Here is a 26,950-nt window from a genome sequence, read left to right on the forward strand (position 1 = left end):
TTTCTTTATAATTCTTATCTCTGCCATCATTATGAGAAAAAGAAAATGAAATCTGAATATACTTACTGCCAGACATCAAATACAAGCCATTAGGATCAACAGCTAAACTTGTAACTGCATCTAAGTGAGCTACCATGGAGTGGATCAATTTTCCTTTGAAAGAAAAGATTTATTATTTAGGTTATTTTCTGTAACTTATTCTGTTACCTGTATTCACTGCTTAAATACTACTACAGCTCATAAATCCAAGACCTTGTCCCATGATTGAATCATTAAAACTATGTAAGAAGTCATTCTTTTAATGTTTACAGTATCAGGAGAGCCACAGTACCGATATCGCCAACTTTGTTAAACCTTTTTTTTAATGTCTGCAAAACCACCACGAAGCTGCAATCACTGTGCATTTTAAATATCTGCCCCTTAAGAGAACTAAGCAAGTTCAGGAGTAAGATATTGACTGGGAAGGAAGGCAGGAGATGAGTATACTAATAAGCAATGAGTATGAACTACATAAGAATATGGGATAATTTTAGTTAACTCAGAGAGAACTAATGTTCTATTACAGGTTATTATAATTACAGTAATGATTTCATGTTAAAAATAAGCAAACCTTGAGTCAAATGTGGGGTGTTTTGTTGCAGAAGATAATAAAACAGAAAAAAACCCGAACAGCCATTTCCTCTACTATTTATTACTGAACTACAACATTAAACAAATCAGCTATTTTCAGCTTTTTCTTCAGCTTCCATTGGGTCCTTTCACCTCTTCTTATTTAACATACGTCTGGGGAGCGGCAAACTTAAAATCAACAAAAACACTGAAAGATCTCAATTTAACTTTTAAGACAGCGTGACCTAGAAGCAGAAGTCACAAACTGAAGATGATCAAGATTCCCAGTCAGAACACCAGATTAATACTACCGTTCCTGTCAAAAACTCCTTTAAACCCTAAAAGATTCATAATAATGCATTTCAGTGTGACTCTCACTACAAAGCAGAAAAAGTATTATAAGCTGTCCAGCTGTTTCTGCAGAAGTGAAAGATCTGGAGAAATACAGGGGATCAAATTGAGAACAATGCCTACAAGGGAACTTCTACCTCCAAGCCATCAGAGGCAGAGGTCTTGGAAGCACTAGAGGAGTGCCAGAGCTTCCTGCCCTCCGATCAAAATAACACAGACAACACAACACAAGAAACATGAACATAAGCTCATAAAGATTTTGAAAAAGCTTCCTTTTATGTTAAATATTGATAACCCCTATACATAAGGCATTTTAATAAAATGGACAGAGAACAATGCAGGCTCCTAATCATTGTGCCAATAAAGTTTAAGAGGGCTGGCAATCTTTGGGCTCTACTGGTGATGAGAGATTCCTGTTTGGGAGAGTATCAAATTCTTGACATCCCTCAGCATTTCTGTGAATAATATTAACCATAATGAAATTCTGTTTATGTTTTATCTTATACAGCTGCTATGACTAAGACCTGCTGAAAACATGCATACCTGTATTGTTGTCGTAGAATTTGATGTGTCTGTCTTCATGAGCAGTGATACTAATTGGAAGAGTTGGATGGCTGATGACCTTGTTTATCTGACAGGAGGAAGTGACTGCTAAGAAAAAACCCACATATATCAATACACGCAAATTGCTAAGTTCTTTGAAAAACTGCTACTAAGAAATAAATATGTAATCAATCTTATTTGCAAAATAGTTCTTACCTTTATATAACGAAAACTCTCAGCTAGCACCTTCTGTAATGTGGTTTACTCTAAAACACTTCCCAAATTACATACACAAAGAGGCATATATAAACCATATGTGAGTGTGAACACAAATAACGTTGAACAGTTTTAGAGGCACACATCAGGCAAGAATGTAAAGCCAAAACCTGGGTGAAAATACCTTCTTTGCACTTTCCCACCTCCCCATCCCCCCTCTTGACAAGCCAAACTTTTCACAACATACTGACAGTGTGGAAAGTTAACACTGCAGACAGTGTATGTTTCCTAGCAAACAAGATCCCATGCTTTCACCCTCACAAAGCAAAACCCACGTACTATGACTTGATATATATGGAATAAAATTCTTACGAAAGAAAAGGTTGCTAGACTATTCATGAGAGCCATTTTCCTAGCCTTCAAGAATCTTGAAATATCATATATTCACACATAGAGAAAAAAGTATTTTTTTTCATTAAAAATCTAGGCATTGCTGTGATGCACTGACTAGGGCAAGAGTGGTCTTAAAAGGCGTAGATTGCCACAAACCCACAAACTCCACAGAACATCAAAATATTTTATAATAATAACTTTGTATATATTTTAATGATAATAATAATTTATAATAATAATTTGTAATTAAGTGTTATTCTTTCATGTGTGAGTTGAATGTATTTAGTTAAACTGCTGCCAAAGAACACTCACATTATCTAATCAGAATTCTTACTACAATAAATAAAATAGAATACTACTATAGGATTACTTGCTACTAAGGTGGTAAAGACTTCAAGTTACATATGAACAATCAATTAATGTCAGCATCCACAGGACACTAAAATTATGGAAGTGTAAATTAAGGAAAAAATACACAGAAATTAATAAACGTTCCTAAAATTACATGAGACTGCATGTGCTAGCCATCCTCAGTTTTAGAATGCCAAGCAGAGTGAGGCTTATACTGAACAGTGGTGCTGGTAGGTCATTCTGGGTGACTCATTCTTCCTCTTGCCTAGTTTTTGTAGAATTATTTTTTTTTTAATATGTGTAAGCTTTATAGTACTGTTACATAACTAAAGATACTGAACAGGGACTGCTAGTTGCCATACCGTGGTCTCATTTTCTTAAAAGAATATTACTGAATTACAATAAGGAGGAGTTGGTGAAAAAAACCATAGATTTTTTTTTTTTTAAAAGGTACTTTGCACTGAATAGAGATAACTGATTTAGGACTGTTTTTTTCAGACAAAGATGTGAGAAATTCTGCACAGTAAGAAATAACATGAATACGAAAGATGTCTCCTTACCTTCCTTCTTACAAAATGACATTTAATTATTTTAAAACAGAGAGGCAAAGCCAATAAAAAGGCTTACTCCCTTTTAAATATATAATTAAATAGTAGAATTCAGTGACACAAAACTTTTAACAAGAAAACTATCAAATTTGAAGAAAAACCGAATTTTTATATTGTTGTCAGGTTACCATTTTGGCATGAATATGAAACCTCATGCTTCAGCTCATTCTGGTCTCTTTTTCCTTGTGCCAGGATAAAATAATTTACTGATAGCAGGCTCCTTATAGTTTCCGCTAAAACTTCTGATACTGGTCACTTAGATGATCCACGGCATTACATGGGACTTTGTGAATACCCTTCCACCAGAGCTTTGTTTTTCTCCTACACAGAGAACTTCAACCAACTAAAGCCAATTGCAAATGAGCCGAACGTATATAAAACTTAGAAAAGGGATACTTCTGAGGAAAAATAAAAAAGGATCTATACACAGACTCCCAAATTTTTAGTACATTCAGCTTCAGATTTTCCCGATATTACCTCTATCTTGCAATTTTGAACTGAAAAGAAGAATGGAAACTGAAGCTGAAAAGATCACTGGGCTGTATTAAAGAAACCTGTGCTTTCCCTTGCACTATTGTGTACCTTGAAGAGGTACTCAGACAGTGTGGACTCATTTCTTTTACCTGCTTTCAAAAGTATGTGCATTCTCCTGTTACTAAAATACCCACAAGGTCTGCTGTAGTAGTAATAATTTACTGTTACATCTTGAAACACAGCTTGTAATGTAATTCCTGCTATAATTTATCATGACACTGCCAAACTGTTTGGAAACACCAAAAAGACTATCAACAGTATCAGTCTTAAACAAGCAAATTTTTGGAGGGTTTTTGGTTTTTTTCTGATACATACTAGTATCCACGCTTGACTCCAAAGTAAGAATTTGTTGCCGTGTTTCCATGTTAAAAATGCTAGTGTGTCCACTGTTAAATGATGCTACCATGAGGCTTGGGTCACTGCTCACAAGATCTACCGACGAAGGGATTCCCATTTCTAGAAAACAATGCAGAAAGCATTTCCGTAAGGTTTAGTTGGTGTAAAGAAAACAAAACAAACAAACAAACAAAACCAGTAAGCACTTTAATATTAAAAATGCCATGACTATGAAAGAAATGTTACATTTTAAAAATCTGCATTACGCCAATCTAAATAGATTGCCCTGTATGATCGCTATTTTAATCATATTTTTCTGATATTCATACCAACAACATTCTTTCTAAGATGCTGTATCTGGAACTGCAGCTGGACAGAAATCTACTTTGAAATTAAGAAAGTAAGAACTACATGGCCCCTTTTCCTTCCTTTAACTGTAAGAGCAATTCTCAGACAAACCTCCACTGCATCAAGTAAACGACAGAAAACTGAAGCAGTAAAACCATTTACATGACAGATATTAACATTATTATTAACCTGGGCAAATTCAGACCTTAAAAAAACCCCAAAACCTTCCAGGTGCAAATTTTACAGGCTGACATTGTCAGCATGGTAACTTATATTAATACATTATAAACCTGTACTACAATGCCTTGTCCATCCTGCCTATTATAGTACATATCTGATCTCCTTACACTGTAGCTATCTGAACGCTACAGGAGAGAATGCCAAACCAGCAGAGCTTGGGTACAGAAAATCCCTTAGAATTTTCCTCCTGAAATGTCCTGTTTGTCACCCACTATGTGAAAGAGCACCACCTGCTGCAACAGATGCCAGGAGGAAAAGGAGGAAGAGGTACAGGGACAAGACACTGAACATTAAGCAACCTAATGTCCATGGATGCAGATAATGCAGGAATATTATCACCACTCTCTAAACCTAAGATTCATGGGAGAAACACCTTTCTGGGACACACAACCTCAGGAATGTTGCTCAGGAACAGTGGTACTTATCTACAGGTACTCCAAAAAAGCCAGAAAGGACTGATGTGAGAAGAAAACATACTGTTTCTGAAGTGGCCTTTTCTACTACTGCCATGCCTGCTTATCTGCAGCTTCCTAGCAAGCCTACAGTGGTTAATCTAAAGGACTTAAAATGATGACTGCTAAGGTTCTCACTAAATCACAGGAAAACTCCATTTCAAAGGACCATCTTTGATGGAGAATCTTTGACTTTCACAGCTGTGTTTCATTCCAGTTTGGAATATAAAAACCCAAAGATCAGCTCTGTGAGGCAACACTGCTGTCTTCCCACCTAATTTAATTTACAAAAACAAAAACAAAACAAAGAAAAAACAAACAAACAAAAACCCAACCACACCACCACTGTCAGGAAGTTTTCAAAGTAGACAGGTAGGCAAGCTGGCAGCGAACCAGTTATGCTTTCCACAGAACCTTGCAGACCTTTGGAAACATAGTTCTGCAAGAACTAAAAAGTATGAAACATTTCTATCTTGCTCACTGTATTTTAACTAACAAGTAGTGGCAGATCTGACCTGCTTTATGCCACAATTCAATAAGCCTGTTCAATTACGCTGAAGTTTATTTTGTCTCAAAGTTGTTCTGAAGAGCCAAGGAACTGTCTTAGTTCATGGGGTTGCCTTCAGGGACAGTGCCAAACTCCCTTAGAGTTAATGGTAACAGGCTCATTCTAGAGCACTTAAGACTGCAGCTTCAATAAATTAGGCTCTAAATAGTAGGATTTTGATTTGTGCATGACATTTCAGTAAGTAAACCCAACAGAGTAAACTTTTTCAACTACCAGTGTTTTAGATGTCTAGAAACGGCTTTTTATTCTGGACAAACCAAAAGCAAGGGTCTAATCGAAACTCAGTTTGAATCCGAACTATGGAGTTGAAACATTACACTCCATGGTTCTAGTAGCATGAGCAGATCATCTGCAACAGTTGGCTTTTAAGATGTATGTGATTGTCTCCTTGCATGGAGGTACCTATTCAGCTCGTGACAAAGAAGCAGGGATCCAAAACTCTTCCCCAAAACAGTCATGAAGATAAAAAATCCAGCAAAACAAACGAGAAATATTCCTATTCAGTAGCCAAAACTACAGCAGTCTGAACAGCAATGATTATGAATGTTAAGGTAGGGCAGCTTTCCGTACCTTGATTATCATTAAATATATTGAGAGCTGGAGCAAGTTCTGTAGCTTTCCACAAACGTATAGTGCCGTCTGCTGAACAGGACAGCAAACGCTGGTGTGCTCCACTGTAAACCAGACCCCATACTGCATCCGTATGGCCTACAAAAGCACCTCTTAGAACAGAAGGATCTGTGAAAAAACCACAACAAACCACTTTTCAAAAAAGAATTTTAATTAAGTCAACAGTTGTAGCTTGGTCTGTGTTTATGGACCAACTTTAAGAAGGTAGTCCATAAAAATCCCAAGACCAATCAGGTCGTATCAATATAGAATTCTCAGTTATTCTTGTATGAAGATGCTTGAATTCATCAGCATTCAGTCATCCAGTTTACAACTAGATAGAACAGAACAATGTTTCATCAGAAGGGACAGTATCAAAGTTGGAAAAACACATTTTGATTTTAAAATTCCCTTTCAAACAGCCATCAATGGCACATCAGTCCCTTTTTTCCAAAAGCCAACTTAGAGGCCAACCACATCTGAAGCTACGAGAAGTGAAAAATGTTTTAAAACACAGCCACAAGGCTGACACCCATTGTGATCTGGTAAACCTTACCAAACAGGGCCTTTTTAGCTGTTTGCAGACAACATTAACAGCTTTGGTCTCAGACTAGACAACCTCTTTCTATCTCAACTGTACAGAGATTTGTCAGAGAAAAGAACATTAAAATAAACATTTGCTGGACTTGCCAAGTATCAAGCTTAGTTCTTACTTTTCAGCCTAGTGGTTTCTCAAAATTGCAGTGAGATCAAGGCCTTATTTAAGAAAATGACAAATGTATCTTCTCATCAGCCAGCATCAGTATTAAAATAAAAATTTAATTAAAGTAATTGAAGTCAAGTTTCAATTTTCTCTTTTAAATTTCCAAAGAAGCATTAGCTACAAATTATACTATTTTAGCCACGTAACATTGACGTCACTAAATGTATCACTTCACTGGCGTGAGTGACAGCAACATACCGTAAGAGTCATAGGGGTCGATGTTTGGGTTGGTTGTGTTCCAGCCATGGATGAGGCCATCCGTTCCCCCACTGTAACACTGTTCACCATTACTGCTCATCACCACACAGAGCACTGGTCCACTGGAAGAACCCCCACCAAAGAAACATTGACTATTAACATATTCATTATGTGAAAAGCAACATTAATGAAATCTTCACATTTTCCTCTCAGACACAATTCACTTGCTGCATGGACTGCAACAAAAATCATGCGTAGTCAGATCATATGCTACACTTCCTACAAAAAACCTCCACCATATTTGATAGTGTAACTATTAACAGGACAATTTACTCATTATGTACGTGAAATATGAGTGTGTCACACTTCTAAACTATAGGCTTTGTTATTTTGCATAAACAGATTTTTTTCCTTTTTTGAAGTCCTGAAGCTCTTTCATGAAATTGATTCAGTAGATTTAAATTCACTGCAAATGGCTTTACTTTGTAGATGCATATATCTGACAAAATGGCAAGAGCTGCAACGATGAACACAACACATAATGGAATCTGAACTGTATAATCTCTATGTTTTTCTTTTCAAAACTGTGGTGTGCCTAGTTCCAGACATAAATAATTACACAGAAAGAAGGTGAACATATGCAGATATTTTAAATAACATGGGAATTAAAAGCATCACATGAAATCACTAGTTGACAAGGTGGAAATTACCTTTAAAAAAAGTTCTGTGTCTTTAAAACTCATATAATTCTTAAAATATGATTTCTCAGGAAATACTCACTTATGTGCTCTGAAGGTATATATTGGCTCTACATCAAGAGAAGCACTCCTAAATGAAATACAAGAAAATGTTAACGTGTCTATGATCTCACACAATGCCTTACAAAAACGTGTCAGAATTGCTAAATTCTTAAAGTCACTGCTACATCTTTTTAAGTGTTTCTCCCACAACTCTTAACGAGATTTTTCATATGTCTAGGAATTCTTTCAATTCTTTCAAAATATGATAGGATTTGTTGGTTTGGGTTTTTTTTTTTTAAAAAAATCCAAAGTCCACAGCCTCTCACAGTTCAATCAAGCCAGTAAGTACGTACACCAATCGTGGGGAAGGAATGGAGGGCCATCAATATCACATGGAATATATTGTTAAATGTACCAAATCCCTACCACAGCAAAGGAGCTTATGAGAACTTGTTTTTGTATCAATGCTGTAGCACAGTTACAAACCACTTCAAAAACTGCTGCTCTGGACTACCAGTCTGGGGGTTGTTCCAGACTGTAGGACAATCCCAGGCTTTTCCCAGTCCTCCTAAAAGGCATGATGTACTCCCTTATCATACTAGCCCCACTATGAACTTGCTCTCATTTCTGCAAATCCCCAGCAACATGCAAGAGAGCGTACAAAGCAACCTAGCAACATCTCAAAGTTTAAAGCCGTACAGACGTTATATGCATACATGTGTATACAAGTATATGCATATATATATAAAAATGCATTTTTATACATTTATGTACACATGCAAGCACATTAATAGGCCACATCCAAATGTTTTGACTAGTAAATTAATTTGTCATGTTATCTACAAAGAAAATATAAAAAAGTGAATGGCTTTCATTTTCACAAGCAGAACACATTCACAAACACACACAGGATTTCCTCTGGCACTCTTTGTCTGCACCCTTCTCTAAAAGCTTCTTTTCCTACTCTTACATTCAAGGAACAATTTCCATTAACTGCAAGGGCCATTCAGTGAAGTGGCATCCAAGGTTATGAAGAAGAAAAAAAAAATGTTTCTTGAAACAAAACAAAAAAAATCTTACTTTTTTGCTGGGGCTGTTTTTTGTAAATTCCACATTTTTAATGTATGGTCCTCTGAAGCTGTTATTAAGACTGGTTCAACTGGATGAAAAGCGAGACCTCTTATTCCATCAAAGTGACTTCTTAATGTGAATTTGGGGTTCCAAGTCTTTCTCAATGCATCCTTATTGTTTCCTATCTAATAAAAAAAAAATGCCAAACTTGTAATTAATGAGGAAGGCACAAGGAAAGGAAAAAAAATCAGAAATTTAGTTTGGCATTTTCAGATGTCAAATTAACTCACACACTTTTCCTAACAACTTGCTCTCGATTAACGTCCATTTAACGCTGATCAGACAATGTAAAATGAGAATAATGTATTCCCCAAAAGCAACAAGTAATGTCATGTCCACAGTAATACATTCTGTGCAAATCTGAAATACTCCACGTTTGTTAAGTTACGCAATTTAAAAGCTGAAAAATAACTTTCTGACTGATACTGCTGTGAACTCAGTTTGGTGTTTTAAATTTGATCCATATCCACTGGCTCATTCATTAACACGGGGCCTGACTCAACCAAGCTGTGGTCCCTGAATATCCAAAGTACCACTGACATGGCGTGTCTGAAGCAAAGACCTAAGAGAAACAGAGAAATGTCTAGCAGCACAGAAAGGACATGCCTAGCTTACTCACCTAAGGCAACCCAAGCTCTGTAATAACGCAAGACAAGTAAATCTTGCCAGAAAAATTAAAAAGACCAAAAAGAAAAAAAGAAAAAAAGGGAAAAAAGGACTTGGCTACATACTAAGGGTATAACTGGCAAGCAATAAGCTATCATATATGCCGACACAATTATTTTGCAATGAATGCATTTTAGCAGATCCAAAAAGAAAGCCCTTAAATAACAGTTATCTCAACATTGCTCCTCTGAACAAATGTTGATGTAAAATGCTGAACAGACTTTTATCACTCTGTCAGTCAACACTGCCACAGTTAAATTTACCCTACCATACCCACTGCTGATGGTGGTTATGGAAAAACAGGAAAACAAATCATTGTAACTCAAATATTGATGATTTCATATGTTGAAAGCTACAGATAATCCCAAATAAATTAGTATCATTAACTGCAAAGGAGAGATGATTGTTTTGAGCCACCTGAAGTATCTACAATTGTATTCTGGAATGGTGGCAGCGGGAGGTTTAAAAACAGAAGTGCTTTTTCTGTTTTGTTACTTCTGGATTTAATAATGAAAATGTGCTTCAATTAAGAGGTTCTATAGATTTTAAACAATGAGAAAGAAGTTACAACAAACAACAGGTTTAGTCTCATCGTATTTCTTAGTAATGACTCACTGCCTTGCTCAGGGAGGCAAGTCAGTTTCTTTGCCAGTTTACTGAGCTGAGCTGGCTCAACAAGGGAACAGACAAATGCTTGAGCTGGTGCAAGGATGGGGCAGGACTGTGATTTTAGCAGCTCTGGCAGATGTTCTGCAGATTGGCCAAGTCTTGACAAAAAGGGTACAAGATGCACAGAGTATTCACATATATCTGGAGAGGAATTTGGTTGCCTCAACACAGGCACATAATGCCAATTAGGTAGTGGAGGGGGACCCTGCCTGCCCTGCAGCTGCCATACCAGCAGCACAGGTCCTCTGTCACATCTGCAAGAGTCACAAAGACACCTCAGATGGCCTAACAGCACATGCCAGTTCTGGCAGGACAATATTCTCCATTTGCTTCTCATTCAGTCAAAGATGTTCTTCCAAAGGAGTCCAAGTTTATAAAGTGGGAAGTAGATGGAGGGCAGTCCCAGCCAGCAGACCAGCAGCAGAGGTGGAAACAGATCCTAGCTGGGACGCACCACCATCACTCCTCTTCACCCACCAGATCCCCACAAGCTGGGTTACTAACACAGCAGCCAGCCCCTTTCCCTCTCTCCCCACTGAAATACAACAGTGAGGTAATCTGAGACTTGAAAAGCAGCTGGGGGGCATGGGGGATGGGTGGGGGTCCGAATATGTTCAACCCCTAAATTAACACCTGATCTGGATTTGCCACTAATAGTAATATTTGTGACTATACAGACAACTTGAAAACTCCAAAGACAGCAATGATATGTAGGTAGGATTATGGACACTTCTCTTGCTCAAAGTTGCAGGAAATCAAGCAAGTCTACTGCAAAGTCCAAAACCTCCAAGGCAGTACATAACATTTAATGTAATTATTTTGTAGTTCAGATACTGCAATGCACAGTACTCAGTTTTTTATAATTTTATGAAGCTTCTTAACCTACCCAGGCAGACTAGGGAAAAAAACAGAACCAAAGTGAACATTTGTTAAAACAACATATAAAGGAAGGAAAAAGAAAAGATAAAACATAGGAGTGTATTGGCTAGCAATCTGGGAAACTTCATGGAAGTATCATTTAGATAGTCTAAAAAACTTACCCACAAAAGGAACATTTTCTCTTTCAAGTAATAAATTGATAATCTCCATTACCAAGTGAAAAGCATTATTTAATTTACACAGAGCCAAAGCAACATGTAAAAAAAAAAAACCCTGAGAAATGAGGTAGGCTAATGCTGCCATGTTTTAGAACAAAACAATCTAGTAAAAATGTTAGTGGGACAAAAGGGACTGAGAATAGGAAAGTATCTGCAGCTCTTGAGAGCAAATACATCTAGAGACAGATTCACATGAATCTTTCAACTTTTTCAGTGTCAATTTTGAATCATATGGAGAATAAAAAACCACACTAAATTTCCACCAATCCTACCTGATTCACATTTGGCAGCTGGAAGAAGGTATGAAGTAGTCCAAAATAAAAACAGATTATATTATTTCGTAAATTAAACTTCCAGTGAAATTTGTAGTGGAACAACTAACCTTTCATTTTGCTTCAATAAAGAGCACAGTGACAAGAGCTAAGAGCTTTGTAAACAATTTTTTCTTTTTTTAATTGTCAACACTAGAAAAAGGTAAGAGCTGAGGGATAAGCATCACTATGAATTCCTGATCACAGGACTTCATAGAAGCATTTAACAAGTGAACAAACAGAAGTTAATATTCTCAACCATGCAGAACAGGATAGGAGTGGATAAAAAATGCTACATTCCGTAAATGAAAGCTCTTAGTTTGGGATATGGAGACATGGACAAACACAATAGTTTATATGGAGACTTGAACAATGAAGTCAAGCACTGAAAGCATTCGGGTATTAAGGCCTTGCAGAGATAGTTTAGGTTTGTCATGTCCTCTGACTTTAAAAATTCAGCATCTAAGTTTTAGGTGTAACTGTAAAAGAAATGAAATTTATACATCATCTTACCCCTTTTTGGAGACAAAGTTAGGGAAGATTAGCAAAAAAAATTAAGAGCTGAGCCCAAATTAGGAGATAATGCTAAAATACTGAATTTTAGCAGAGATGTTCTGTATCACTACAATCTTGACGATCCACAACACATCACATGCCCAGAAACTTGCTATAGTAGCAGAGCATATCTCTGCAGTGTCACTCTCAAAACATGTGTAAACTTCTAACAAGTATGTAATTTATTGTTTTACAAGTACATACAACGGTAGAACTTCAAAGTAAGGACCTGCAGGTTATTATTTCTGAAATCTCAGATTTGATTTGTGGAAGTAAAATCCCAGATGGTGATTACTTGAGTCAGATCTGCTGAAAAGCAGGATTCCTCCACAATACACAACTCTAAAAAAATCATGTCTGAAATTCCTTAATCTTGACAGAGCTGGGCAATGCAATTGCAAGATTAATCTGAAGTTGACAGATCACAAAGGAGCAGGCAATTAAATACCTAAGTATCTTTTCCCAAGAAATACAGACAAAAATTCTGTATGACTGCAAGGAAGCCATTTTAAGAAACATTTTTCATAAAAAGTGAAAGGAAAAGAAGCCACAGGCTACACAAATAGTCACAGAAGCGTTGGCCACAAGAGCCTCCTAAAAACTCTCTGGGCCAGCTTCCCATTTGAAATGAGACTATTGCCCACACCAGGTACTGTAAGCCAAGTATTCAAACACCTTCCAGCAGAAAGATTCCAGTATCTCTGGGCAACTTGCTTTGGTACCACTTCCTATGTAACACTTTTTCCCCTAATGTCCAACCTTGACCTCCTGAGCCATAATTTTCTATTGTCTCCTTTTGTTTTAACACCTGGCAGTATGGAGAAGCTTGGCTCTGTCATCCTTGTAAGCACCCTTCCAGTATCTGTAGGCTGCTATTTGAGCACCCCTTAGCCTCCTAACAACTGAACAAGACTAGCTCCCTTAGCATCTCCTCATCAGTCACATGCTACTGGACTTTCCAATTTCTCTACAACCCTCCTGAAGTGGAGGGGCCCAAAACTGTGTACAGGCATGGCCCCACCAGCCCCACAGAGGGGGCATTAACTTCCCCTCAGTCTGCTGGCCTTGCTACTCCTAATTTTGCTTATCGCCACTGGGGTTACAAGTACCCAGCTGTATGACTACCACTAATTATATTTACTGTTAACTATTTGAATAACATGGCAAACAAATAAGAGAGGGGCTTGCACAGAGCTTGAAGGCTGCTGTGTATGGGAAGGACAGATATGTCAAGTAAAAATTCGTGACACCCTCTGTCAGCATAATTTCAACAGGAAAATGTCGTCTGCTGAGCCTACACACACGTAACTTGCATCTGCCTTCTGCAAGTAGACAGTAGGACCTTGAGTTGCCATTAATAACCACTTACATCATAAGTCAGCGAATCTGCCTCATTGGCTACTGTAAGGCCTGCCAGTTCTCCAAGACCCAGCTCATTTTCAAGAGCTTCATCTGTTCCCATAATGAAAGATTTCCCTGAAGAAGGAGGGAATGTTAAAGCTTCCACTGCAAGAAAACAAAATAAAAAAATCCTGAAACATGGTTTTATACAATGCTGATTAATAAAAGCATGTTTCTTACTTCCAAAATACTAAACATCTCTCAAGTAGCCGAGGGCAAAAAGATATAAAAAGATGCATAAAAAGCAGTGGTTCTAAAGATAATCACTGTACTTACCCATCAACAGTATCTTCTGAACATAATACTTACACTTCAGGTATGCACAACTCAAAACAGTAAATGTAATTAGCCACAGGAGAGAAGACTACACTACCATTCACCCATATCTACTGCAAATGTAACACAGAAAGCTCAGGCTCTTCCCCAAATCTGCTACAAAATAGGCAAATAGGCTCTGGAGAAGTAGCAAAAATTAAGACAGTTGGTGGGAGCAGCTGGACTCTTCCTTCCTAACACCATATCCACACACATTCAAAAGCATGTCTAGAATGAAGCTGTTGACATGCACTCCAACCTCACAATATGACTGGAAGCTGACAGTTCATCACTTCTTGTAAAATCAGTTTAACTACCAAATAGGTTAGTCAGCACTGAATTCCAGGTTTTTCCTAGCAGTATCCAAACTTAATAGTTCACTTAGAGTTCCTATACAATGTCTACAGGAGCTCCAGTCACTATAGCAAACAGATCCATAGGCAGATTCGCTAGGAATGGGAGGATCGAAGGCTAAGAGGAGCACAGCTCACACACACCACACAAGACTGATCAAGTGCAAGATAACTCGAAAGGAGCTGTGCCTTTACCAGCTTCCCTGTACAATGGCTCTCCAAGTCCATACATCACAAAAGGGGGGGACTGAACAGATGAAAGTGTTATATTCTGGACACAAGAGACTTCACTCAATTTTATACATATTTTGCCTCAAATCAAAAGAACTTTTCAGTAAACTACAATTTTTTCCCCTTCTACCTCCATTGTAAATACAAGCCTTGGAAAATACTGTTGCTACCAGGCAGAGAGAAAAGGAAACACCATCTCATTCTCAGTGTCTTATTTAGTATAACAGCACCAACACCAAGTTAAACCCACGCAAACTATGGTTTACAATGAATAGGCTGATCTGTTCAGGCTGCTTCCCTCTTGTCCCAAAGGCAGCAGGTTCAGATGCTATTCAGTCCCCCTCCAGTCCAGCTGGACTCACTACTGAGTGTCCTGCTTGCTTTCTATTACTTTTTACATAAAAATAAAAGCCCTTCAAGTTCTGCCACTTGCTTAGGTCTCTTAGTTATTACCTTTTAATCACAAACTTCTCTTACCTTCTTCACCCTGAGGTGTAAACTACCGTTCTCTTTTTTCTCTCTTTTGAATTTACAGTGTAATATTCTACATGCAATACATACTGGGCATAACATTTTAGAAACAAAAGATATCATAGAGTCTCAGATTTATAAAGGAGTAACACAGCTAATAGTTTGTAATACTGAACTTAGACAGATAACAATCAACTGTCGTCTTCTGTTTTTGTGAGAGTCCATCTGAGTCTCCAAATTAAAAACCACATAACTGAAAGGACATGAAAATAGAATGGTGCTAATATGGCTCTCAATATATGTGAGAAAAGTTGGATAGGAAACACTCAACAAAGAATTCCTCCACTTCTCAAAGCGTTGCTAAGTTACCCCCTTCTTTCATAAAGAAAATCACTGAGCATGTAGGAAATAGAACTACTGAGATCTTCAGTAACTATGCCACACGCCAGGGCTTTTTATGCATCTTAATTATAATTTGGCCAACCTACTTTTTCACACTCATTGAAAGACTGCTAAGTGAAACCCATGTTTTGCTCATTTTTCAAAAGACATATTTACCAGTTAAATAAAAAGCATGATATGATCTTCTACAAATTAATATAGCCTCCTACGTTTATTTTATTATGCTACATATTACAACAGCAATCCAAAACGTTGAATCAAATAGATGATTTAGTAACTTTCAGACATAATACTAATGAAGGTAACCACATGCCTCATTGCAAAGATGTGTGGCTTTCCATACTTGGACTAGCCACTATGAGATTATTTTTTTTTTAATTTTTGGAACACATTATGGAAATGAATACACCGGCAAGCTCTAAGTTGTTCCATATGATTCACTACATAATCACCGCGTGCATTTAAAAGCTATACCTAGCCACTTCTGTTTACCGGCACAGCCTCTATCTTTGCGCTTAAAAAAAGAATGCATACATAATGTGTGTGTTTCTGTATGTATATATATATATACATATACACTTGAAATTATGTTCATGGGGAGAAAACAGATGCTGTTATGTCCTGAGAGTTTATGTTCCACGCTTGCCTGGGGACAAATAAAAGTGAGTGACTTAAGATCCTCATATTACAAAGCCATCAAGTGCCAAATGAGTTTTTACCATCACGTTCAAAGGTATTCAGCCAAGACTTTATCTAGGTAGGTGTCTTGACCTTAATAATAGTGACTGGAGGGAATGAACGGGAATGTCATTTGTCACACTTAAGGCAGAACTCATAATGCTGAATCAGTATCTGTAAAGTGCCTGGGAAGTCTTAGGGGATAACCTTTAAGCAGAAGTAACTATAAACATCATTTACAAAGATGTATGCATATTTTTGATATCTACCTTCATCCGTCCTGTTTATCTCATGTTCAATGAGCCTTGAGCTACTGGGCCTAGAAGAAGGTGCAACAGATGGCTGTAATGAAGGAAGGTCATCAACATCTCTCAAGTTTGCAAGCATATCTTGCAGCTTTGACCTGTTGGGCCCTAACCAGAAAAAAGAAACAAAAAATTAAATGGTTTATGCATAGTTCATGACGGCACCACTTGTATCAGATATGCTACAGCAGCACATGCAACAATGGATCCTACCTTGCATTATAATGTTACCACAGAAAAAATAATGAGCACCTATTTTCAGAAGTAACTAATCATCCAGCATGAAATGAATTTCTTGAAAACAAAGTGATAGAAGCAACTGAGAATTGTGAACACATAATTTTCCCCACATTCATAAACTCATACTGCTACTTGCATGGGATGCTGAAGAATGCCTCCAACTGAGTCACACTGAATATTAGAATATTTACTTTTCCAAAACAATAGCTGACATTTGTGAATATTTTAAAATTTTGCATCAGGTACTTTGTGCAGTATATTCTTATGACAACGTGATTATTTTAAATTTATTTGTGCAGTAGTGTAGTATCGTGAACTATATAATACAAAAAGTTATATTAAAATATAAATGCAACTGGATTCACTGGCCTACTTCCTGAAGCTACATATGGTGAAGACCCATGCCCTTCTTGACACTTACCTGTGCTTTGCTCCATCATTTTCCCACATCCCTGTTTTGACTGTTTTATATAGGATTGAGGCTGAAACATATCTTCGGTAGTTTTTCCTGTTGTAAGTTTAATTAAGAATGGGAAAATGTCTTACCCATAGTCCATTATGTTTTCTCCTAGACCAGTAAATAATACAGCTATTTTTAAGCAGCTTTAACACAGAAGTGTACTCTAATATATGTATTCTCTCATAAAACCATTCTATGATTCTATTCTCTTATTACTTCACAGGAGTGTTTACTACAGCCTTGCAAAATCGTAAGTTTACTAATGCAGTTGCAAACTCTACTTTGTCCACCCTAACCATAATGACTGACAATAAACTATATTGTATTTAACTCGTCTGTCACAAAAATATTACTTGATTCAGGAAAACAGTAAGTAGGATTTTGCAAGATTGTTTTACTATAGTATCTGATTTATAAAAACAGTATTTTACTTAGTAGCACTTCAGTGTCTAATCATCACTTATGATGACAATGAAGTCACAGAATCAAACTTTGTACAATTCAATGTCAAGATATTTAGTCCCTTCTTTTTCCCCCAGACTTCCTTCCTCACATTCTTCTTCACTACGTGCAACATCATGAATAGCTGAAAACAGGCTATGATTCTTCCTGGGGTTTCTGCACTGATGCCCTTCCAATGATGGTTTGTCCATGGAAAGATGCTTAATTTCTGTGCTGCAGTAAACCATTTAATCTCCCAAGATCAAACTAATCAAAATCAATCCAAAAGGTACTGTAGAATGTACTGAGCAGTAGTTATCTTCATGAAGGAGCACTGGATGTCCAAGTGCTGCCCTACATCAGGAATTTTTCTCATAAATATATAAAACATGTTCCAATAGTATCTATGTCTATATTAACAATTAAATATTGTTTTATTATAAAAAATAAGAAGCACTCAACAGCTGTTCAAGAGTGTAATTGCAACAGTTTGATTAAATAATTTCTGCTAAGTTAACCCAACAGCTATTTACCCTGAACTACATAGCATGTCTGTGTATTTTAGAAAAAACAGACAAATTACAAAAATCAATTTCACTGAATTTGTGTATTGGTATGCCCTCTCTATCTTAACTACAAAGAAATTTAGAATCAATTCTGTGAAACACGCATACTTTAGTTGGTCAGCTCGGCTTCTTTCCAGACTTGCAATTTATTTCCAGTAACTAAGATTATTCCAAAGATGACCAAAACATCACTTGAAAAATTTAAAGTATGGTAGCGATTTACGTTTTTTTGTCAAAAAAAAAAAAAAAAAAAAAAAAAGAAAAAAAAAAAGGAGGTTTAGTTTGTGTATTTGATGGCATAATTTCAGCAATATAACCAACTGCTGAGCAGCAGCTTATCACAGTATCAATACAAAAAGTAACAAAACAAGCCAGCCTCAACAATGTGAGGATCTGACACCTTTTGCATGTCCCTTTAGAAGTGAGAATTTCCTTGGTATTCATAAGCATCTTCCCACAAAGGGAGAAACATCTCTCAAATTTCTTACTAGTCTACATGCAATATTATTAATTTACATCATTCACACATGAATCCAAAATATGGCTAGATGTTTAAAATATAGCTGTGAATACAGTGCTTTATTTTAAACACTTCATCCAAATTCAAGAAGTTTTAAGTTTTACTTATCAAAAAACATTGATTTTACAAAATAGATTTGTATTTCAAGAAATGTAACAAAAATATAATACAGGGCTAGAAACTGTACTTCAGATACTGATCACAGGTTTTTGTACAAATAACAATATCCAACATTTTTAAAGGCTAGTCCCAGAGGTATGAAAGTCAATAATTAAATCCTATGATTTACAAAAAAACTGATGGTCAGAGTTGCTTCCTATTTCGAGCCCTGCATAACAAATTATGATGACAGCATGACTTTCATGTTGTAAATGTTAAGTATAAACAGGGGTAGAAATTAACCTGTTTTCTCCCTCTGTCATCTAATAGGACACTCAAGACAGTTTCTGTTTTGGTTTTGTTTTTTTCTTTTATTTATTTACATACCAGACTTTAACTCTTCCTGTGAAACTGGCATGTTTCCAGCTAAGAAAGTGTTCTGAAGTCCTCTATATTAAAGTGTGAACTATTAAACCAATGTATTTTACAATTTAAGTTTCTGAATAACAAAAGTATAATCCATATTCAAAGCAAGGATTTTTCATTAATCCAACACGTGGTTGGAAGAAGTTATATCTAATCCAACTATTTACACGGTAACTTGATTGACTTATTAATTTCAACCCCTGAGAACTGGTGAACAGGAAAGCAGTCAGGAGCAGCAAAGTAAAAGAGTAAGTAATTTTAGGAAAACATTGAAAGAGAGATAGAATTAAGGGTGTGAAAGATGTGAGATTTATGATTTTAAGGTGCAATGTTTTCCACTTACTCTTCACCCCCTTTTTCCCCTTGCGCTCCTTTTTGTATTGTTCCTTGAGTTTGGTTATTACTCCCTGGTCGACATTCCAAGCTTCAGGCATGAGACACTGGTCTTCCTTTTCTAAACAAAGTGAAACAAATGAAACATCCTTTTTCAATAATGTCACCAAGTGATCTCCACTGAAGGAGGTAACAGCTGCTGTCAATGGCATTTTGTCTTTTATTTTAAACAGACAGAAATAGCACCAAGCTTGTGAAAGCTGTAAAACTGCTACTCACATTCCAGTTCTATTTGCTCAGTATTTTCTTAACAAAAAATTTCACATGCCTAATTTCAATAACCAAGCACATAGCTGTTCATAAATGTAAGCAACATTAATTATATAATAAATCAGGACACACTTTTTAGCTTTTTCTTTTCTCCAGGGAATTATTATATCTGGAAGCAGCAGCTATGTTACTGGTCAACAAAACTTTACAACTCAGATGTTGCGTTACTACATTTCAAATTTTCCTTTCATTGTCCTTGTGCTATGTTGTCATTTACACAAATCAGTAGCACATTTAAATCATTTTGGAACACAGTATACATGTCACCAAGGATTGAATAAAATCTTAAAGCACTGAAGCCATGAAATTTCACAAAAAGGGGAAGGTGTGAGTTTGTCATCTTTGAAAAAATACACAAAACATTTCAACATGTCTAATGAAAAAAAATCCCCACTTTTATTTTTATAAACATTTCTTAAATTGTTTCCTCTGTGACATGATACAGAGAAGAATTATTCTTCCAATAGTGTGGTATCTGGAGATTTGAACAAAATGTGTTATGTGAGTTCAAATCTTCAAGTCATTTTTCCATATATGGGGAGACTGTACTAAGGCAGCTTCAAAAAATAATTTGCAAGAGGAGGGAGGTAATAAAACTTTTTACGTATTTGTTTTCATGACCACTACAGCTACAATTTTTCTTGAAATGCATCAGCTTTTTGCTTTGTTTTTATCATTAAAATCTGAAATTAATTCCTTTCAGACCAAGTTTGCTTTGTACATCAATAAACTATTCTGGACCTTTTAAAATACAAACAAGAATAAACTTATCCTCAGACTAACATGCAGAAAGATCATTAAACGTCTGTAGAGGAAGCACACTATCAATCACAGTCTGAAGGAGCCACTATGATTGGACAGAAGATCTAAAACCAGACATGGGTTATTATGGGGACTGACTTGTTAGGAGTTAACTATGCTGAGAAAGACCTAGGGATCCTCCACCAACATCAAACCGAACAAGAGTCAGCAGCACACTGCTGCACTAAAGGCAATCAACCGTCCTGGGCTGTAGTAACAAAAACGTAACTAGTAGGGTGAGGGAAGCAATTATTCCCCTGTTTGGCACTTATACTGGGTAACCTTTAAGTATAATGCTAATTACCTAGTACTGGCGTAGCATAGCGAGTCCAGGGGAACCACTAAGATGGTCAAGGACAAGCTACAAGGAGGGGCTGAGACTACTGCCAGTGTTCAGTGATGGCAAAAGAGGCGTTTGTGCTGCTTACAACTATCAAATGGGCAGGTGTGGAGAAGACACTCTGCTCGGACTTGCATCACAGAAGGACAAAAGGATTTTTTACCGTTAAGGAGAGTCAAATACCAGAATACTGCCCCTGAGAGTTTATGGGAACTCCCTTCTTGGAAGGTAGTCAAAACTTTACAAGAAGGCAGCCAGAGTAAACTGCTGCACATGGACGTGAGCAGGAGGTTGGACTAGATGATCTCTCCCTCCTGTGAGCCCCAGTCATGATCCTATACTCATGAGTGACAGATTAAATACCCGAAGTCTTGAGGCATTAGTCTTTTTGCAGCAGCTATGAAAAGAGAGAGGTACTAATAAGCTAAAGACTCTAAAAAAGATGGTCTGTGGGCTAAAACATGTCCTCTTCATACATATACCCAAGTAAGTACCACTAATGATCAAAAATTGTGTAAAGAACTCCAAAAAGGTATCAGAAAATCACTCCTGAGACAGGTACATATTCTTTCTAGGACCAGGTTACAAGTTTTAATCATGGTTTTCCTCCACAGCTAGACAAGATTTTTTGTGCTCCTCCAACAAAAAGTTTAACTAGATTTATATTAGATTGTATTGTTGCCAGGAAAATACATAATATATTCATTTTCTACAGACTTTCCCAGGATGCTTCCTGCATGTCCCACAGGTTCTCTTCAACTTCACAAGTGGATCCTGAACTACTACTGTGCAAGTGCTTTATAGTTCAAAAATTATTTGAACACGTCTGAGGACCTTTCAAGCCAATGGGTTCCACAGTTACAGCAACTGATCAGTAATGCTTGGGATCCAAAATAGAACAGGGACTCCCTCTGTTTGCTTCTATTCTCACTACACAACATCACTGTTATATGCTACGTTTAACAGTTTCATTTAATCAAAAAATGTTAATCAAATTAACATACATAATTCATAATGGCAGCTCCCTGATCTTTTATAAAGTTACCATAAAAGACACAGGTTGTGAAACAAGTAACTGAAAACCATGAATATCTAACTCAAAAAACCCCCATTAGTATTTCTAGAAATGAAAATACTATTTTCCATGACAATTCAGTTTTAATGTTAGGCTTCTGCTCATTTGTACTCAGCTGTCATCAATGAAAGTAAAAATAGATCCAGAGTGTGAATTTAAGAACAAAAAAGCTTCTGTTGACTTACTAACATTTTGGTGACAATAACCAACAGCTACACTTACCAAGCACAAACAAATAAATTTTAATATTAAAGAGAAGTATCAGAACAACCTAATAAAAACATTTTTCATAAAAAGAGTAACATTCCTAAATTTGTTTGATCAACAGAATACTGATCAGTACATATAGATACAGAATGCTGTATCTAATAATATTGAAACACATTCTCTCAAGCAGAGAGCCTACACCACACTGAACAATAATCGTGAGTCCAACCAACAGCTGGACACAGCTTCAGCAAAATACAGCATCTTGGAGCTGTAAACTCACGTGAGAACCACAGTGGCTTCTTTGTCTGTCAAGGTTTCGGTTTCATTATAAAGCTCAATTATTTTCTACTTATCTTCCATAGCTCTCTGTGTCCACTTCTGTTTAAGACTTTCCAGAGCAGCTTTAGGAGGAAACAACTCCCCATCAAGATATTTAACTAGTTCTCTTCCTTATTCTCTTCCCTATGCAGCGGGTTTATGCAGAATAATTATGTCAAGGTAAAGCGGATGATGGCATTTTGGGTTGCAGGACATGAACTCCAAAGGACAGAGAGTAGTTTGTGAAATGTCTCTCTGACTTGAGGGCTTAAAGATATATTATTCTGATAAATTATTAAAAAAATTTGAGCAACGGAATAGTTCGTATTTCCTAAATTGCTAGCACACAATAAACGTACAGCTAATTCAGTCTTCATGATTCACATTACTGTCTGTATCAAAATAGGAGAGCGCTAAGATGATGAAGTAACTCGTGTCATAATTGTAAAATACAGATTTATCAGAGTCCTTCATTAGCACGGGTCACTGGAAAAACACACTGAAATTCCACTCATAAAATTCAAATTCTACCTGCCTTATTAATAAAGAAAAGGAAAAAGACAATGACCAGAAGCAGAAACCTTGAAGAATCCTTACATTAAAGCAATATACAGAAAAATGAGAATATTATGTTAAGAAGACTTCAGTCTGCCGATTATTTACTGTGCTGTGATTGTGATAGAGATCTCAATTAATCTATCACTAAAAATATATTCTTAGCACCTTCCCCACCCCCTCCCACCCCCCCACCCCCCGGTACAATCCATTAAATTTCCTTACCCCAGTCTGTTCCATCTCCTGAACTTCTTGATTCCCCATCACCTTCATCTGAGGTAACCAAAAAGTCAAACTCTTTCAAAGCTTCTTCTGTGTCTCTATCTTCACTGCTGTCAGATAGCACTCTTTTTCTTACAATCTGAAAAGTCAGGAAGGAGAGGAAGAAAAGCTGAATTAAGTTACACATGCATCTTTATACTTAGCAGTAGTCTTCTCTTCTATGCAAAATCCTAACAGGAAGGTGAAGAAGCAGAAAAGTATACATTAATAAGCAAATCTGAAATAAGCATACAGACTTTGCTCAAATTTCTAAGTCAAAATGAAATTTGTCTGTAGATCTTTCTTCCTGTGATCACCAATAATCACTTGATAATGAATCTACATTGACCTAGATTGCTATTTTTTTTTCAATATCAGAAAAGTAAAAACTTTCTCTTAATACAGGTTAAAAAACCCACAGAAAAGCAACAAAACTCCCCGAATGCTGTAGAAAGGACTTCAGCAAAACCAGACTCACTCTGCTTGTCTGAAAATAGCTTTTTTAACTCCCACCTCTGAAACCACTCTACACGTGGACCAAAAGACAAGTCTAGGAAAAAACCCAAACATATCTGATGAGCTAATTTGCTTAGCTTTGGCAAAAATAATTCCATCCTGAACAATTCCTCAGATATTACTGTTATTTAAACATGTTTAAACTGCATTTCCCTTTCAAATTCAAAAGCAAATTTGGTTTAAAAAAAAATCACCAAATTTTGGTAAAATATATGTTTTAGGGACCTCGTTGTATGCTTTCTGCAATAAATTTACTTTTCCCTCCATAATAATCAAAACAAACTAAATGCTTTGCAGTTATTTGACTAACAAGTTGGTTGATGCAATGATACATGAAATCTGAGGCATAAATTTTACTTCTACAGAAAAAGAAAAATTACATTCATCACAATATTTTGACTTGGAACCTTGCTAAGGGACAGTTTGAAAAGACCTCAAGTAAGCCAACATCCCACAGTTCATGAGGATGAACGACTGTTTCTTCTAAATACAATGAGCGAATTTCAAAACTAAAAGCAATTCTAAATGTCAAGTTTCATTCCTTCAGCAGGTTTACTGAACATACTGTTCAGTAACATACAGATGATTTTACAAAAGAGTTTCAGACATTAGCTTACAGCCCATGAATGACAGGAACAAGTTTCCAAAGATCCTTTTTAAAAGCTCTTTTAAAACTGATGGGGTTTTAGGTGTTTATTCTTAAAACTGGTCATAGAAACAATCACATTATCATAACACTTATCTGCTTCAGTCCTGAGAAAACACAAGTCATTAAATAAATACTAATTTTGAAAAGAAGATAAAATTGAGAACTGATTGTATAGATCTATTTTATGTGATCATATGGACAAATCATATAGCAAAGTATAGATCATGAGGTATTTGGCTGAATAAACAATCAAAAACGTCTATTAACCATAAGTTAAAGAGTTCCAGTTATACTTTCTCTTCCTTCCACAAGCTTTTTAAAAAGAAATGTGCTATTTCAGTTCTGTACCCTAGAAGGATAAATTTCTAAAAGTTCTTTTAAATATCAATAGATTTATAAAAATATTCAAGAAACAACACATTTTTGACATGCAACATGACATACAAAACCTTAAAACTAAGCTGATACTGTAAAAAAAGGACAACTCCTTTCTTAGAAATTGTGTATCCAATGTGTATCAAAAATATTAGGCAGTATAGAACAGCAGAAAGCCAATTTTAAAAAAATTAATCTGTCACTGAAAACTTAAAGCAATGAAGATAGCAAAGCTTAACTTGTTGCACAAACCCAGAAATGCATATGTAATTCCTCTTATGCACACATGCTTGGACAGACCATCATAAAGATGCACTAATGATTTGCACGTGTACATACACAGTCATATACTTTGCATATAGGCATCTCATTAATCTCACTTTTTCTGTTCTTCGTAACTTTTTCAATTATTTTTTCCACTCACTGTTGCGGTATCAATGATTGTTTTCTCTCTTCCTTCAATATCTTCCTCATCTTCCTCATCACTAAAGTCTGCAGCTGCATTTTCAAGAAACTTGAAGGTCTCTAGCAGAGAGGCAGAGTCAGTCAATTCAGGTTTCCTAAACAACAACAACAACCACCACCATGAGTCAAAAGAAATCGTAACAGTCACTTTTGCAATTACTAGTCTGTTCTGTATTATCATGCCCAACAACACATGAGACTCAAATAAGCCTGCACGTAAAAATGGAATATTACAAATAAAAACGTTTGTGGATTAACTAACTAAACACCCGTAAACTATCTTATTAGAACCAACTCCTCATTCAACTGCAATTACCAGGACAGACGCTTTAATTTTTTATTTCAAAAGCATTTTAAAGCAACATTCATCCGATACATCCCCAAAAGCAACATCAATAATGATACATCATCACTTAAAGCCACAGCAACAAGGACATGAGTTACAGCTACTAAGTTGGCCTCCCACGTGTACATCAGGGTGCAGAAAAACTTTGCTGCTGCGTTCTGATGCTCCTCACCTTGCTGGGAAACATCAAACTCCAGATCTATTATTCATTAACATTTGAGACACGGTAAATTTGCCACTATAAAACCAGACAATGGGAAAATATAATTGATAACTAAATAATGTTTGCCTAGACATTAACATTAAACAAAGAAACAGGTGAAGACTAGATAAAATCACAGCTGCACTGGCACAGATTCAGGCACTGCCTCAGAACTGGAAGCGTAAGGGCTGCTTTATGAACAACTGAAGAGGAAGAAGCCAAGAAGCAAGACTGAAACCACTATTAAAACTGATGAAAGTACAATTAAAGCAATCCTAAAATTAACAATAGACACCATGTTTTCTGTGCAGAAGACGCACTTCTCCATCAATCCCTCAAAGATCAAGTGCTGGGAAAAAATTACACCCTTTGAATTGTAATGATTACTTCCAGTAAAACCTTGTACATTCTTTGTATGACTTTACAGCAGTAAAGACAAGCTTTATTGTTTTCTTACCTTTAATCAGGAGTCTGTTTTTCATAGTTCATCACTAAATGCACGTCATCTTGATTTTCACAACCACTGAAACAACAGAAGTCTCTCTCTCTCCTTTCAGAGTTGTAGCTCTAGATCATCTTGCATAGTCACCCTTAGTATGAACAAGGGCCTCGCTAGTGCTACATTGTGCTTCTGCTATGAACCATTTCAAAAGGTTCAGTCAACTAACAAGCCTATATAGTTACACCTTTTAAACTCCCTGCAGTGTAAACACCTTCATCCATCACCCACTTACTCCAGTGTTTCCTTGTAACACTTTTCAAAGGTTTAATACAGGAAATATCCAAAGGCAAAAGCTCCAATATGTAGTAAGGTGTGATAAGCAGTCTCTGCTTCTTTATGCAGTCTCTGCTCAAGCAGTTCTATGCTTACATGACAATAATTAGTAAGAGTGGCTTCTTCATAGCCCAGATGTCTGGATCTCATTAAGACAATTTGCTGTTCTACCTTTTTTTTCATTTACTCATCTTTACAGCCCA

The 26,950-nt window shown here is 36.4% G+C and overlaps 1 protein-coding gene across 5 annotated transcripts in view; it reads right to left on the bottom strand.

Annotated features, from left to right (window-relative positions):
- STRN (striatin) overlaps window positions 1–26,950 on the bottom strand; it is a 74,519-nt gene that overhangs the window by 9,063 nt on the left and 38,506 nt on the right. For 2 of the 5 annotated variants that reach the window (XM_080408925.1, XM_080408929.1), the window contains exons 6-18: window positions 25,384–25,519; window positions 23,384–23,519; window positions 19,540–19,650; window positions 17,106–17,192; window positions 16,409–16,552; window positions 13,658–13,794; window positions 8,940–9,115; window positions 7,900–7,947; window positions 7,120–7,241; window positions 6,120–6,287; window positions 3,921–4,061; window positions 1,504–1,611; window positions 67–153 (exon numbers count right to left, since the gene is read on the bottom strand). In XM_080408925.1, the coding sequence (XP_080265051.1) occupies window positions 67–153; window positions 1,504–1,611; window positions 3,921–4,061; window positions 6,120–6,287; window positions 7,120–7,241; window positions 7,900–7,947; window positions 8,940–9,115; window positions 13,658–13,794; window positions 16,409–16,552; window positions 17,106–17,192; window positions 19,540–19,650; window positions 23,384–23,519; window positions 25,384–25,519 (1,601 nt within the window). The remainder of the gene's footprint in view (window positions 1–66; window positions 154–1,503; window positions 1,612–3,920; window positions 4,062–6,119; window positions 6,288–7,119; window positions 7,242–7,899; window positions 7,948–8,939; window positions 9,116–13,657; window positions 13,795–16,408; window positions 16,553–17,105; window positions 17,193–19,539; window positions 19,651–23,383; window positions 23,520–25,383; window positions 25,520–26,950) is intronic. The other 3 variants (XM_080408926.1, XM_080408927.1, XM_080408928.1) reach the window with 3 other exon arrangements.

This window comes from Falco punctatus, assembly GCF_963210335.1.
Source record: "Falco punctatus genome assembly, chromosome: 12".
Lineage (NCBI taxonomy): Eukaryota > Metazoa > Chordata > Aves > Falconiformes > Falconidae > Falco > Falco punctatus.